The following is a 15,652-nucleotide window of genomic DNA, read 5'->3' as shown; positions in this document are numbered from 1 at the left end:
AGGGAACCTTGCCCCACCTATGCGTTACCAAGATAGTTGAAGGATGGGGACATTGAGGCAACGATGATCAATAACCCAAACAAGTTTCATATTTCTCGCATCATTTTCATTTACCCTTTTAATCTATACTCAGCAATTGTCAAAATGGATTCATCAACGAGCTTGGACTTTTATCATTGAGCTCAAATGATTCTTCAAGTGTTGTGAATAAGTGTAAGTTACAACTTCACCATTAAACTCATGTGTCTTAAAAGATTGATGATGAATAATATTTGTTTAAAGTTGAATTTTACTCTTAAGAAGAAGGCACGCTCAATCAACCCTCACATAAAAATCACATTAGTTATCGAAAACGTACACTTATTTTCTTTCCAATCTATCATCTTTTACAAACAATTTTCCATTTCTACGTCGTCACAACAAAATAATTCCAATTTATTTATTATATCACTATTTATATATAGTTGAATTAACAATTATTATTCCAACTTGAATTAACAATTAAGATTACTATCATTATTGTTTTGTGACATAAGAAGATATAGTCATATACCTATTTATTTGTTGGCGCCGTATATATCTAGTGGCCGGATAGGATATGTCATGATCTTCTTTCCTTACAAAATATTAATTGGTTGTACACAAAAACAAAATTATACACATTATCTATATGGTACGACATGTAATTACACTTGAAGTGAAAGGGCATAAACTATTTCCATCAAGTCAAAAATGTCACAACCTAGTAGTTTTCCAAAAGAGGAAAAGTCCTAAAAGATATTATTTTTAGTTTTATTTATGAAAATAAAAATAGTTATATTTGTATATTAAAAGCCTATTATAGTATTATTTGTATAATATATTATATAAAAAAAAGTTGACACTGTAATTGAACATAATACAGTCTTTAACGGTTATCTTTGATCGTATTTTTATCCTTTCACAACTCATAACGTTGAGGGTGGGCTACCCTTGGAGCTCCATCATATATAGGTGCCGCTTCCGTAGTTTTATTTAATTTTTCTTCTCTCACAAAAAAAGTAATTTAATATTAAAAGGTAGGTTGTATGTGAAAAAGATAAATATAGAATAATGTAGCGTTGCGGCCGGTCTAATTTTTATTTTTTTATAACATCCAGTAAAAATCAATTTAATAAAGAAAAGCAATCGAGCCAAGCAAGATGCTAGTCACGCCATATCATACAATAAGCCACCCAAAACAAAACCAACCCAATAGCCATCCATATCACAAGTCAAATGAGCACCACTTATCCCTAGTCAAACCCGGGTTCTTAGACCTTTTGTGAACCCATAAGAACCCCAAAACTTTGATCTCACTAATCACACTAATTAAATGAGCCGGTTTCAATTCAACATCGCCGCGTTACGAGCCCTCCAAACTCACCAAATCATGGTAAGACATATCGCTTGAAACACCTTTACTTTCCATTTTATCAAAAAGCAAAAAGCTTTTTGCGGACATTCTAACTTAGAGGTGCGCAAATAAACCGGTTAGCCAAACCAACCCGAAAATCGAACCGAAACCGAATCGGTTTGAAACCAATTATGTAGAATTCAGTTTGTAATTTTCTCCATCAAAACCGGTTCCAAACCGGTTAACCAAGCCAAAACCGGCCAAAACCAAACCGAAACCGATCATAACCTGGTAAAAAACTGGTTTCAACCCGAACCGAAACCGATCATGAACCGGTTTTGACTTTTGTTGACCAAACCGAATCGGTTTCAACCCAAATCACTTTTGAGTTTTAAACCGGTTTATGCACCTCTAGTCAATATTATATATTTATATATAAAAAAGAAAAAAAACTGGATTTTTTTTTAAATAACAAAAAAATAAAATAAAAAATAGAGAAACAAATTGCTGAGCAAGTATTTGTAACATTCATGAGACCTGCAACCTCTGCCATTTTTTGCTTACACAAAAGGAAACCAACTTTCTTCAACCTTAATGGGAAAACCATCATCACCATCATCAGCATCATCATCATTATCATCATCAAAGCAAGCACAGGTTAGCACACTAGGTGTATCAATGGAACACCATAAGGTTAAACAACAACAACAACCACCTCGTCTTTCTGGTGCTTACATACGTAGCCTTGTCAAACACTTAACCACTTCTGTCAAATCCAAAGATAATGAAGAATATCCCAGATTACCAGATTCCATATCTTCCAATGAAGATATTATACACCAAGAATCTTCACCACCACCACCGCCACCACAGCAGCCGTATAAAAAACAAGTTAGAAGAAGACAACACGCCACGAAACCTTATCAAGAAAGGCTTCTTAATATGGCTGAAGCCAGAAGAGAGATTGTCACCGCTCTTCGGTTTCATAGAGCTAGTAAACAACGACAAGCTTCTGGTGAAAACTGTTCACTAGAAGCTTCAGCAACAGCAGCGTCAAACACTGCTGCTGTTGTACCTTCTTATTATTGGCATGTACCCAATGATAATATTAACCCTCCCCCTTTGCCAACACAAACCATCAATTTCGCACTTCCTAGTCAAACCTTGGGTTTGAATCTCAATTTACAAGATTTTAAAACATTGGATACCAATCTTTATCGCAACCCACAATCCAATTATTATTCCACGTCATCATCTTCATCTTCATCACCGTCCACTTCCTCTTCGGCCGCTATACCTCTTGCTGTTGAGGAAGTAGCAGGCGCAGAGAAAGTGGTGACACAGACACTCACCACTTCCTCTGTCACCTCATCATCTAGAGGCTTACATCATGTCATGGATGATGAGGGGATAACAGAGGAAGCGGTGGCAGCCACCACTTCCTCCATCACCTCATCATCTGAAGGGCTTCACTGCGCCTTAGATGATGAGGGGATGGAAGAGATTAAATCGTTAGGTGAGCAGCACCAGTTGGAGTGGAACGACACCGTGAACATGTTAACGTATGCACAATGGTTCACGTTTTTGAAAACGATTGAAACCGAACAAGAAGGCGAGAACGAGGTTAATCGGATTAATGAATTTCATCCTTGGTAAGATTCTGTTCTTTATTAAACTGGATCTTTTAAGTATCTTGAGATGTTTTCTGTTCCTAGGACTAACAAAAATTTGAAATTAATTATTTTTTTATATATATTTGTATTTGTTTATTTATTATAGACCTTGTTTAGCCATTGATGTTAATGTCCATTCTGTTGGGCTAGTAATAAGGGGGTGCAGCACTCTGCAATATTTGCAGTCTGTGAATTTAAAGTAATGGCAATGAGACCCCACCACCATGTCTGCTTCACAACCATAATTTCATACATATAAGATTTAATACACATTACTTACTTTTACTTTCTTGTATCATGAGTTATACAAGTGTAAAAAAACATAAACTCGAATTTAATTCGTGTATCATTTAGTATATAAAAGACGGGAAAACATTTTTTTTAGGATATGTGAATCTTAACGACAAATATTTGAATAAGACTCGTGAATCAATTAATAAAGACGCAAGAAATAAATAACTTTTGCGAATAAAATACGTACGCGACGGAGGTGTCTTAGTGTGTTATGGTTATATACTTTTATATGATTTTATTATATTTGTTATCGTAGTTTTATAATTTTATTATGTGGTAAATTTTTATTTTTTTAATGTATGCAGCATGGACAATGGTGAAATTGAAGGAGTGAATGCGGAATGGTTAGCCTGAAACAAGATTGATTTGTTTTTTTAAGTAATCAATTTGTGATAATATTTTTGTAATATCAAGGTTGCAATTTTGTGTGTTGGAAAATAAGAGTTGTAGACTATGTATCTATGTCAACAGAAAGTAATTTCTGAAAAAATAATATTTGTTTCGGCCGTTAAAAAACCTATTATCGAACCAAACGAAACGTAAATTTGGAATTCCAGATCATTTTATTTTTTTATATTTGTTTTATTCCATTTATATTCTTTTATAAAATGCCGTTCAAATAAAATCTACTTTTATAAAATAATGACTTGAAATATAAATGCACTAGATAATGTCTCATTTTAAATAAGTAAAGACTAAATAGTGAAGGATTATTCAATGGAATATGTTTGTAATATGTTTACAGTGAACCAGTCCCAACCCGGTTTTTTTACCTCTATTATCCATATTCCATGCAGTTAATTCTCTATGTTTGTAATAGGCTAATGCTAATTGAACCAAATGGGCCACTGCTTTGGGCTGCCCGCTGCATCTTGTCATTTCAAGACCAGCAGCTGTTAAGCCAATAGCCCGACTTTTTCTTCGGCCCAAAAGCCAAGATCCACTTAATCTCCCAACTCTTAATCAGACCGGTTCAGATTGAGTTGACTCATAAAAACACACTAGTCGGATTTTACCGGTTAAGCTACAGAGTTTTAATACAGAAGAAAAGGGTCCAGTTTGACTTGTTTGTTTTAGGCCCATTTCCTCTTTATTAAAACTGCAGCTTAATCGATTCAACCCGAGTAGAGTGTTTTAAAGAGTCAACTCAATCCGAGCCGGTCTGTTTTCACCATCACTTAAGTTTACAGCACCGTCAATGTTACTGAAAACCGTCAATATATAAAATGTAACAAAAAACTCAACTTTGGTATGAAACAATAAAAAAAAAAAGACCTCAAAACAAACACAATAACATATATTGACCGACCAAAAAAAATAGTCAACGTAACAGTCAATGGTTTCATCCTGTAACATGTTTATCTATAAAAGCTTGAGCAAGATTGCTGAAACTAACACTAACTGCACCTGCAGCTGCATACCTTTTAATAATATCCACCACTTCTGGTCTCAAAATCGCTTCCTTAGTAGACACATTACACAGATAATATAAAGCCCCAAGAGCATAATTCACCTACCAAACACCACACTCTTTAAAAATAATAATAGATGATAAAATATACGAAAACGGATATTGTTTGCAACTCTTACGGTATTTTTAACAGGACTTGATAAACACTGTATAAGAAGAGGTATCCCGTCACATTTAATTATTACCGCAGCATTTGCAGGATCTGTACGTATAAAAAAAGGTTAGGAAAATTAGATATTATTGTAATATAGTTTTACGTCTTTCACATACCAACACACGAATTGCAGATCCTTCCGGCACCAAACTCTATAAGTTTCTCATTGGGTTCGGTTATGCAGTCAAGGAAAAGCTCTAAAACATTAAGCTGTAAATGGTTGAACATGTTTGTCAAAATAAAGTAAATATTGGCAGCACAAAACATGAAAGAAATGCAACAACGATATATAACCTGGCGCAGAAACGTATAATTGAAGGGATCATATGCAAAATTTGCTAAATTAGCAACGATTTTCTCCTTCGACTCTACGATTACAAAAACCATGAAGTGAGAAAATGTTGTGACAAAAAGACAATCACTCGACAACTTGACAAGTCTACAACATACCTTCAGTGGACGCGTTTTGGAACTGGCTCACGAGTTCCTACAAACATATAAACGTTACCAATACAATAATAATTATAAAAAAGATCTATAACTTATGATGAAAAATTGAAATGAAATTTATATATATATATATATATGAATCACACCTGAAGATATTGTACCCTAGGAGTGCCATATTTACCAGTTCGTTCTTCTTGTCTTTTATTATTAGTGAACATATCATCACATATGTAATCAATCTGTCACATTTGTAAAACATAATGTCATAGCTTAGAAAAACTTATAAACATTTTTACTAATATTATACAGTAAATAGCAATAAAATTAAATAAAAAAATTGGCATGGAAAAACAGGATTTTTTGCATAGAATGCTAAGGTTTGTTGATCAATTAATAAAATTGAATTAAATACAGAAACGAAGTCATGACATAGGGTTCCATGAATTAATAATAATATTTTATTAAACAAATTGAAATCGGACGAATTGCAGCAAAACATGAACCTGATAAAATCTGCAACGACGGTGATTGAGGCTTCGCCGGAGACGTTCAACAGCAGGGGCGGTGGTGACTGACTGGTGGTCTTATTATTATTATTATTATTATTATTATTATTATTATTATTATTATTATTATTATTATTATTATAGTATGAGTAAATTACAAGAATAGTCCTTGTGCTTTGTTTGTAAATGAGTAAACAAATATTTCAGGCGATGAGGCAAGAACTATGAATTAATTAGTGATTAATTATTATTTAGTTAAGATTTTTACAACCATGCAATTATGCATATCAAATTTGTTATTTATTAAAGTTAGACCTTAAACGTGTTTATTTTACGCACTTGCTCTAATGAACTTTGTTTTTAGTATCAAATAGTCACCTTTGTAATTTTATATACATTGGTTTTTAATATTCATTTATTTTTTTAAATCTGTAATTCCAAATACCCATCTTTTAGTGATATCTTAAATATGTTACTTTAATCTAGTGTTATTTAATAAATATTATTTTGTTTATAAGAAGACTTTTTAGTGAAAAGGCTGTTTGTTTTATAACTAGTAAAAGTGAAGACATTGGATTGAGAGGATGCAACATAAACACAATGATAGATAGCTAGTGGTTTGAGCGATCGCTATTAGTTCATCTAAAATCTTTATCCCCTCGACAGTTATTGTATTATCTCGCTAAATAAGTAGAGATATCGTTTATAACATCTATAAGGTTCCAATCTGCACATGTATGATCATTCTTAGTGAGTGCATCGGCTACCACATCAGCATGCAAAGGATTTCACAATCATAATAATTGACTAACTCTAACCATTAACGTCGCCTCATGCTTAGATAGTTGATGCTATTTGTGAGTGGGTGTATATGGTAGGTGTGTGTCGGGTCAAACCCATCTCTTTCGAATGGCCACAACATGGGCATTGTTAGCAAAAATTATTGTAGTAGGATAATGGCTAGAAGGATTTGAAAGGCATTATGGCAAAATTAAAATCTTCAAACTTTTAAAATATTATTGAGTGATCTTAAGTTCTAACAAATCTCATATACTAAAGGCATTATAATGCAACTTTAACCAAAACTATTTTGACCTTCAACACCTTCCATTTACTTATTAGTTTGTAAAAGATGAAACCAAAGGATGCAAAAATACACGTCACAAAATCCAAGGAAACCAACAAAACAAAAATGCAAAACAATGGAAACTAAAAGAATATCATCAGACAAAATCATTCTGTCAAAGGTACACTGTCCCAAACCTCTCTTGTTTCTGCTAACTCCGGGCAATACCGTTGCGACAAAATCTCCACTTGGTCAATAAACGGCTTACTCCCGTGATGACCAATGTGCTTAACCATTTGATCCCATCGTTTTCTACAAATATCACCGGACCTATGCTCAAGAACACAGTCCCAATCTACATCTTCAATGCAAGCAGCATCCAAATCATAAAGAGCTTTAATTAGCCTATAATCATCTGCATTAGACCATTTACCTTCTTGAACGAGTGAAGATGTTAACTGTTTGTACCACTTCACACAGCAATTGTCATCGGTTCGGGTTGAAAGTTTCTCACTAATCTCACCCCAAGATATATTATCTCTCAACATCCCATGCTTTGACTTCTTCTCTTGTGAAACCGCTTTCGTTTGTAAATCTAAGTTGACCAAATCGTATAAAGTTTGGTACTCTTCTTGACTCCATTTTCCTGCCTTTTTGTTTCTAAGTTTTATTCTTCGCCATTTATCCTTCACATGCACTCGGTTTTTACCAAGTCCTTCTGCCACCATTTTCCAGCTCTTACCATGTTTTTCATAAGACTCAATTAAAAACTCGGTTTCTTCCTTAGTCCACTTGCGTCTTTCGCCTCGTTCGAATAGAGAGTGGGCCCGGTAATAGATGGCGAGATATGGGCGGTATGGTATACAAGTCCCAATAGCTTTCCAACAGCTTCTTAACTCAGGGTAAGCTCTACAGTTCAAAACCATGCTTAAACCTTCTTCTCCTAAGTTACGTGATTTTATAAAACTTAAAACAGCATCTTTAACTATTGCGTCTTCTTCTGGAGTGAACCTTTTGCCTTGCACTAATTTGTCTTCTTCGGTTTTCAGCTTCTTGTTTTCAGGGTCGGATGATGGGAAAAATTCTACGTGGCTCGAAAAGCTGACTTTTTTGGCTTTGACCTTTGAATTTGGTTCGTTTTCAGTGGCCTCATGCTTTCGTTTCTTCTTGGTCTTCTTTGCTAAATTATCATTATTTTCTTTGACCTTCTCAGTTTCATCTTTATCTTCATTTAAAACTGATTTTAACTTATTATCCTTTGAAGAATCACCAGCAGCTTTTATGCAACCGCCTTCAAAAGTTTCTGTTTGACTCGGTGAGCTGACTTTCTTCGATTCGACTTTTAATTTGCATTCACTTTCATTGGCCTTCTTTGCTAAACTACCATCATTTCCCTGACCCTTGTCAACGTCATCTTCAATTAAGACTGACTTTAACTTATCATCCTTTGCCAATTCACCAGCTTCGTTTAGGCGACTGTCTACAGAAGTTTCTACATGACTCGAAAACTTGACTTGCTCAGATATGCCTTTCAATTTATATTCGTTTTCCGTTATCTTGTGCTTCCTCTTTTTCTTAATCTTTGATAAGTTACCATCATTTGTGTTACCCTTCTCAGCTTCATCTGAATTTAAAACTGATTTTAACTTATTATCCTGTGAAGAATCACCAGCTGCGTTAAAAGAACTATTTCCATCTTCTAAATTTTGTAAATTATTGGTCTTATTTTTCTTGCTCTTCTTGGAATTCTCTCCCGTCTCCAAAGCCACGGAATCACCTTCTGTATCTATCTGGCTCATTTTTCATGTATCAAAGGATCTATGGCACCTGATTGCCTGCAAAAACAGTAGGAACAGCGGATTAAAGTCCACTAAAAAATTATACATTATAACTTCATCAAAACTCAGCATCCTGATTACATCCATATACTCAATAATCAACATAACTAAACTAGCATAGAGCAGATAATAATCATACAAGACAGTCAAAGGCTGCTGCCTGGTGCAAGACCATAAAAGAAGTTAATATAAAAGATCTAAAAAACTAATACTAATACTACACCCAAATATAATCGAAAACATAATATAATCAACAATTTTTTTTCATATTAAATTTTTTTAATAAAATATTAATATTACTTTACCATTAAATTCAAAACGATTACATAAGGCGGCAGGCAAACGGGCAACAAGCTGCGCATTATCGACAATTATAACACCTAATTAATATTAAAATTTTAAACAGCACTTAAATCCTCACATTATCGAATATTTCATATAACTAGCTGTATACTGCATTAAATCCACACCGAATTACAAGCCCAAGCAACATATAAAAGGTCTTATAATACGTAATATAAAACAGTTCCGGAACACATAGCCTTGGCTCAGGGCGCAATATAGCATTATAGCCTCGGTGCGCCTAGCGCGTTTTAAAACATATCTGTTGCAAGTAAACAATTGCAAAAACCAATAGATTCAAATTCTAATATATCATAATCATAATATTATTCAGCAAAAACAATTTACTATTCAGCAAGTGTTAATTCCAGTTTAGATCTTACAGACAACAAGTTCAATTTGCATTGCAGAATTAACTAATCATTTGCAGCTTGTAGTTTTGATGCATAATAATATTATGAATGCCAGAAGAATTAATCATAAAATTCGCACAGAATATTATTATTATTATTATTATTATTATATGTTTACAAGCAAATCAGACACTAACGAACAACATCACAAACAAGTAACTGACCTGAATTGGAATACGATATCGCCGAAACCCTAGAAAATGAGAGGCCTTTAGCAGTATATTTTAAAAAGAAATGTGATGGCAAAACTTGTAATTTAACCTAAAAAGAGGGGGTCAATCGAATTATCAAGTCTTTTTTTTAGCGAGTGATCCATATATCCGCGATCGCAGACGAAGCTCATCAGAAACTCCGTCACCTGAAGGCCTGGTATGGTAAAACTGATCGGATTCAAACTTGAGACTATTGCGGTTTAGCCCAAAGTCCTTTTTAAATTATTGTCTCTCGTTTTCTAGGGTTTGTGCGGTTCGTATCCTAACATAGACTAGTTACTTCTTCTCGTCTACCATGCAGATTCTTCACCTTTTACTTTGAAATCGTGTCCGTTAGTGTTTTGATTTGCTTGTTTATGCTTTCACTTTCAAGCCTATATGTTTACAACACCTAGGATTATCCAATAGTAAAAGATGATTTATATCCACGTGATCGTAAAACCCCGCCACCGGAGGATCGACTGTGATAACACATCGTTGGGATCGGATTCGAACTTGAGACCTTGTCGTTTTCACCTCAGATATTCACCTCCTCTTCAGTATCAGTTAAGCTAAAGCTCACTGACAAGCATTGCAAGTCGTTAAAGGGCTCTTTAAAAATACGAAATGACGGAAGTTTAATACTTTGAGCTGAAAACATGTATTTGACTATTGAAACAAAAATATATTTAAAAAAAGTTATTTAAAAAAGTGTACCGTCTTGTTTGGTTCATGAAATTCAATGGAATTGAATTGAAACTGGAAAACATTTCATACAAAATTGTGTTTGGTTGGTTAATAAAAGATTTAAAACTGGAAAACATTCAAGTTGAGACCTTGCGATCTTCCGTCTATGTCTTTACTTCCTCTCTAATATCAGTTAAGCTAAAATATTATTACAAGTCGTTAGATTGCTTCTTAAACATACAAAATGACAGAAGTTTTAATAATTTGAGCTAAACAAATAAAAAAAAAACTCAATGTATGATGCATGTGATTCATGGATCATGAATGATGGGCCGAAGGCACTGGGTTAAGGTTGTTTTCTATTGGTTCTTGGAAATTTTATAAATCACCTAATTAGTGCTTTCACTAAATAAAACTACAGTGTATTATGATTTATAATAATGATGATTATTAATAAATTTGAACTAATTTAAATTTAAACAATCATTATAGACTTGTAGCATACGCTCATATCAAACAAAATTGCTATAAATAAATTCATTAAAAATATTGGTATATAAATAATCATATATGACATAAACATACGTTTAACTTTATATCAGATTATCGTCTCGGGTATATAATAGTTACTTCTTTTATGTAAATAGATTGTTTATTTAACCATATTGGTGTAAATAAACATGATTTTAAAGTCTATGTTTCACTAGGGTGGAAATTCTTTAACACTAACTATTCAACACGAAAATAACTAGGTTTTGAGTTTATCAGTCTAACCCATTTAATAAACAAGTCGTACTCAAGTTAATATGTTTAACCCACTGAATAAACAAGTCTAATTTGGGTTGTACACGCGTACTAAAACTGTTTAAAACTAAATAAAATAATTAATATATATCCTGCTCATTTATAAATTTATTTACAATTTACAGATAAACGGGTTACACAAGTCGTATTCAGGTTACATCAGGTAAAGGATCATAATTTGGTTGATTGGTACCCAACATTAAAACACTTTGATGTTAATGTCAACTCTAGCAGATATCTTGAATCAAGTATATAATGTTGCTACGAAGTAACGATCTATTTAATAAAATCATTCAACAAATGGACTAGATAGACAAAGTTACAGGTTTGTTCAATACAAATTGCTAGCAGGATGCATTAATTAGCATCTTCTCATTATATTGGTGACGTTTTTGCCTATCTCTGTTTTTGTCTCCTCCGAAACGGGCCCATCACCGATGTACATGTCAAAGAAAGCCCCTGAATTAATACAAGCATTAGTCAAATTCATTATCCATCTGACATTGACAAAATGAGCGGGTCAGGTGGGTAGGGTAACGGGTCAAACCCGTTGGGGCGACCCGGAATGTTTCTTTTGTCTGAAACTTCAAAAGTCTATAATATATACAATGTGACAAATTACGAAAATAAATATGTATTAAATTAGTTCAATGATAATCTAAGTTTTTGAGGAACAAAAGACTGTTTTGGAGGTTTTATGTATTAAATCATGCAACTTTCAGCCCGTTGACCCGTTTGGCTTTTTTGTTAACATTTGGCAGTTTACCTGTTTGAGCCGGCAGAGATAAAACACAACCCGAATCGACCCATTAATATGTAAAAGGGTCAAACTTGCGACCTCTAAGTCAAGAATCATAAAGAATGATTTTAACTTGTAATACATAAAAGATGCAAGACACTGCAAGTGACAGAAATAAATAAAAGACTTACTGCACAAGTCCCTGCTATGAACTGCACCAATCCGATTGCCTTCAACTACATTTAAATAAATAAAACGGTAAACCAAAAAAATTTATACTGATATCAATCATATTATTTTTAAATTCATGCATGTTGCACTGATCATCTAAAACAGAGTTCAAAGATTTTGAACTAAAAAGTGCTTCGGGTCAAACTAAACCCAACCCATAGAAAATATAATCCATTTTGAAACAAACCGACTTTTGACTGGTTACCAAACGCGCTCGAACTAACATAGATGAATAAATGTAAAACATCGATTAAAGTGAGACTCACTTTCAGTAACAAGATGTCCATCAGATGTCCTCTGAAATTTTATCGTTGTTCCCTGAAGATTGCCAGCATTAATTATAGGAATATGTAAAGCGAACACACAAACATATATAACGAATTATTACCGCTCGTATTTGAATATCATCTGAGAAAAGGGAACCAAAACTTTTTACGCAGTCATAATCAGTGTCCGGATTCATCTGTAACACACACACACATACAGACAAAAAAAATTAATATATAAAAAATAAAAAAACAAAAAAAAAACAGATGGATATAACATATTAACTTTCATATCATCAAACTGAAAAATTCAACACTATTTCACCTTAATTAATCGGGTACGAAGTGATTTCTCAAAAGCACTGCAAGACATAAAGTCACAAATATAAAAAAAATCATTATGGTAAACCATTACATATATGCATTCTCAGAATTAAATAAACTTTTTTTTCATTTTATGTATGTGATAGAAAGGGGACTCACTCTCTAACTGTACTCATTTTAATCCCATTACAGCTGACCACAAGCCTAACCGTCATGCTTATATCCTCCCTGCAGCACCACATCAAACACTGAATTTTTATTTTTTTTAAAAGAAAAACAAAAACGTCATACGACTTTATGGAAATACTATTATGGTATACCTTAAAAGATCTTTATAAAAGTTATGATGCTTTGTCACTTCATTCTCCGGTAGAGAAGCATAATTTGAACCCAACTTGTTACAAACATCATAAGGATGAACATCTAAACAATTCAAGTAAAATCAGTTACAAAACAATACAAACTAATATCATGAATTAAACATTTAAACTTCAGCTTAGCTTTTAATTCACTTACAAAAACCAAAAGCATAGAGCTTCAATGACTTTATTTTAATAATCTTCATCGTTTTCGATCCAGTTCCAACAAGAACCTCTGTATTTAAACTTGAATTACTCGCTCCAAAAATATTATCCAATATAGTCGGGAACTCAATGCCGGTTCTTGGCTCGACTGTATTAATATTCCCTTCAAAATCACCATATCTTCGTTGCTGAATCTCACACGGACCACAATTCACGGATCTCCCAGTAACTTCATTCACATTTTCAATTGCGAGTGGCGGAACCAAATTACCAGCTAATGATTTTGCAGGAATAAATTGAAGATCTTTAGCCTTTCCCAATAACTGGTTTATCGCAAATCGCGAGAACTTATTGAAAAGTTCCGGAATCTCAAGTGCTTTTCTTCTATAATTGATGAAAAATCTTGGAAGACCATGATTATGATTATTATTATTACTAGCAACATTATTAAAATGGACAGAAAAATCGCGTCTTTTCGGGATCATGCTTGACTTTGACCCGTTAGCGCGCCAAAAGAGAACAGTATCAGCAAACTTTGAAATGAAAGTAAAGGTTTCTTGAAGTGCAAGGCTTCCGGCGTTGTGTTGGTGTCTAGAATGATAATTTGAAGTGTCTATTAATGAACTTATATGGTATAGATATTGAGACGCTACTGGAAAGAATTTAGGCTGCCCATTGTCAAGATCCATAACAATTGAATTAAAGTTTTTGCCTTTAATTCAAGAACTCAGAAATTTTATATTTTCAAATAATGAAACGCCTACAAGTTAACAGTATACCTGCAATTAAATCAATCAGATTGTAAATACTTGTGTAACATGTAGACAAATTATTATTTCCCTGTAAACGAACACGAACAGGGGCATGTTCATGTCGTTCATTTAACTATAACCGAACAAGAACCTATAATCAAACAATTCTTTGTGGTTCATGTTCGTTTATTAAGAAAACAGGCATGTTTGTGTTCTTTCGTTTTAAACCTAAATGAACAGTTCACGAACGTAAACAAACAAAAACAAACGTAAACGAACATAATAGGCCAAAACATAACCAAGTATACACACACACACAAATATACATACAACTTAAATGAGCCCCTTTAATGTTTATATTTATATTATTTATATAAATATAACATCTTACGTATTTAAACAAGAAACATAAACGGATGTTCGTGAATATAAACGAACAAACAAAACATGTGTCCGTGCTCGTTCGTTTAATTAAATGAACAAAAACCTTTTTTTAATTAAACAAACATAAACAGTTATCAAACCCGTTCGGTTCATTTACAGACCTACAGACCTAGATGAGCATTAAATTGAGTAATTGACAATAATTCAACAATAACTTAATAAGTTTTTAAGCTAATAATTAGTTTCCAATAAAAATTCAACAATAATAATATAAACTCTGTAATATAAAAATCATCATATCAAATAAAGCATACAAATAAAAGAAACGAACCTGAAATAACAATGCAAGAGATTGAGATGATGGATCGCGGTTTCGAGTCCAAGGAGGACAACTAGGGTTTTATTAATAACAATAATCAAAGAATAATATGATTGTTTTAAAGAAGAAATTAATAAAATTTTGTTGAAATTTTGGTTAAAAAAATATAAAAGAAAGAAATTGGCTAAACCCTAATCAATTGATATCGTTTTTTAAATTTTTTTTTTTTTTTTTGGGAAATAAATTGGGGTTTAGTTCTGGAATGGAATGGAATTGAAGGAAAAGGAAGAAAGGAAGATTCTGATCCCGTGCAAAGGTCTTTCTTTCTTAGCAAACTATAAACTATATGAATAAAAGCTATCGTGTTTTGTGTTTAAAAGCTATCGTGTTTTGTGGAGGCAGGGCCAAGTTCCGAGAAAGCAAAAAAAAATTTGGATCTTAAGTAAAAAAGAGTTTTTTGTTAGGTTTAAACAATTTAATTTTTATATGAGTGGGTTGCGTAAAATTTTTTTGTATAAAAATAAAATTAAACATGTTTCAAATGAGAGTACAACCCATAATTTTTGGGTTGGGAGTAATACTCATTTAAACATGTTTCAAATGAGAGTAGAACCCATAATTTTTGGGTTGGGAGTAATACTCATTTGCCACTAGATCAAGTTAGTGGTTGTGTAATTAAGTTTAAACACTAAATATACATATTGTTTTAATAAAAATACATATAATTTAAAAAAAAAAATCGGGCCTAACGGTGTGCCGGGCATGTGGCTGTCGACTACCCGACCACACCTTATGGTCGGCCCTATGTGGAGGCTATGCGGTGGGAAGTCGGTTGATATAGATTCGATT

General features: G+C 33.1%; 4 protein-coding genes across 4 annotated transcripts; 1 reads left to right on the top strand and 3 right to left on the bottom strand.

The window, feature by feature from the left end:
- The first annotated feature begins 1,841 nt into the window (after window positions 1-1,841).
- LOC143566936 (uncharacterized) lies at window positions 1,842-3,794 on the top strand. The gene is made up of 2 exons (XM_077053488.1): window positions 1,842-3,027; window positions 3,648-3,794. The coding sequence occupies exons 1-2, from the start codon at window positions 1,970-1,972 to the stop codon at window positions 3,694-3,696; spliced, it is 1,107 nt and encodes a 368-aa protein (XP_076909603.1). The 5' UTR covers window positions 1,842-1,969; the 3' UTR covers window positions 3,697-3,794.
- Window positions 3,795-4,658: 864 nt separating this feature from the next.
- LOC143566926 (uncharacterized) lies at window positions 4,659-5,955 on the bottom strand. The gene is made up of 7 exons (XM_077053481.1): window positions 5,921-5,955; window positions 5,564-5,656; window positions 5,418-5,454; window positions 5,262-5,335; window positions 5,084-5,177; window positions 4,933-5,015; window positions 4,659-4,855 (listed from the first exon to the last, which is right to left on the bottom strand). Exons 2-7 carry the CDS (start codon window positions 5,633-5,635, stop codon window positions 4,685-4,687), a joined length of 531 nt encoding a protein of 176 aa, XP_076909596.1. The 5' UTR covers window positions 5,636-5,656; window positions 5,921-5,955; the 3' UTR covers window positions 4,659-4,684.
- A 1,129-nt stretch (window positions 5,956-7,084) lies between these two features.
- On the bottom strand, window positions 7,085-8,989 carry LOC143568109 (uncharacterized). Its single transcript, XM_077054346.1, has one exon. It carries the CDS (start codon window positions 8,786-8,788, stop codon window positions 7,157-7,159), a length of 1,632 nt encoding a protein of 543 aa, XP_076910461.1. The 5' UTR covers window positions 8,789-8,989; the 3' UTR covers window positions 7,085-7,156.
- Window positions 8,990-11,541: 2,552 nt separating this feature from the next.
- On the bottom strand, window positions 11,542-14,130 carry LOC143566914 (fatty-acid-binding protein 2-like). Its single transcript, XM_077053474.1, has 8 exons — window positions 13,341-14,130; window positions 13,145-13,247; window positions 12,984-13,052; window positions 12,826-12,862; window positions 12,623-12,697; window positions 12,501-12,552; window positions 12,195-12,239; window positions 11,542-11,723 (listed from the first exon to the last, which is right to left on the bottom strand). Exons 1-8 carry the CDS (start codon window positions 14,035-14,037, stop codon window positions 11,626-11,628), a joined length of 1,176 nt encoding a protein of 391 aa, XP_076909589.1. The 5' UTR covers window positions 14,038-14,130; the 3' UTR covers window positions 11,542-11,625.
- Window positions 14,131-15,652: the final 1,522 nt, after the last annotated feature.

The sequence above is a fragment of the Bidens hawaiensis genome, unplaced genomic scaffold (assembly GCF_021521415.1).
Source record: "Bidens hawaiensis isolate Kalapana, Puna unplaced genomic scaffold, B.hawaiensis_p1.1 tig00001236_1, whole genome shotgun sequence".
In the NCBI taxonomy this organism is placed as follows: Eukaryota; Viridiplantae; Streptophyta; class Magnoliopsida; order Asterales; family Asteraceae; genus Bidens; species Bidens hawaiensis.
Note: the sequence above shows the minus strand (reverse complement) of the source record. Positions and strands in the feature narration are given on the sequence as shown.

What these genes read in the sequence shown, in the direction of transcription:
- LOC143566936 (XM_077053488.1), top strand. Translation starts at nt 1,970, where the DNA reads ATGGGAAAACCATCATCACCATCATCAGCATCATCATCATTATCATCA. An exon ending in ATTAATGAATTTCATCCTTG is followed by an intron (nt 3,028 to 3,647) that starts GTAAGATTCTGT and finishes TAATGTATGCAG; the next exon opens with CATGGACAATGGTGAAATTG.
- LOC143566926 (XM_077053481.1), bottom strand. Translation starts at nt 5,635, where the DNA reads ATGTTCACTAATAATAAAAGACAAGAAGAACGAACTGGTAAATATGGC. An exon ending in CCAAAACGCGTCCACTGAAG is followed by an intron (nt 5,336 to 5,417) that starts GTATGTTGTAGA and finishes TTGTAATCGTAG; the next exon opens with AGTCGAAGGAGAAAATCGTT. An exon ending in ATTATACGTTTCTGCGCCAG is followed by an intron (nt 5,178 to 5,261) that starts GTTATATATCGT and finishes AACCATTTACAG; the next exon opens with CTTAATGTTTTAGAGCTTTT.
- LOC143568109 (XM_077054346.1), bottom strand. Translation starts at nt 8,788, where the DNA reads ATGAGCCAGATAGATACAGAAGGTGATTCCGTGGCTTTGGAGACGGGA.
- LOC143566914 (XM_077053474.1), bottom strand. Translation starts at nt 14,037, where the DNA reads ATGGATCTTGACAATGGGCAGCCTAAATTCTTTCCAGTAGCGTCTCAA. An exon ending in GCTCTATGCTTTTGGTTTTT is followed by an intron (nt 13,248 to 13,340) that starts GTAAGTGAATTA and finishes TGAATTGTTTAG; the next exon opens with ATGTTCATCCTTATGATGTT. An exon ending in TGGACATCTTGTTACTGAAA is followed by an intron (nt 12,240 to 12,500) that starts GTGAGTCTCACT and finishes ATTTAAATGTAG; the next exon opens with TTGAAGGCAATCGGATTGGT.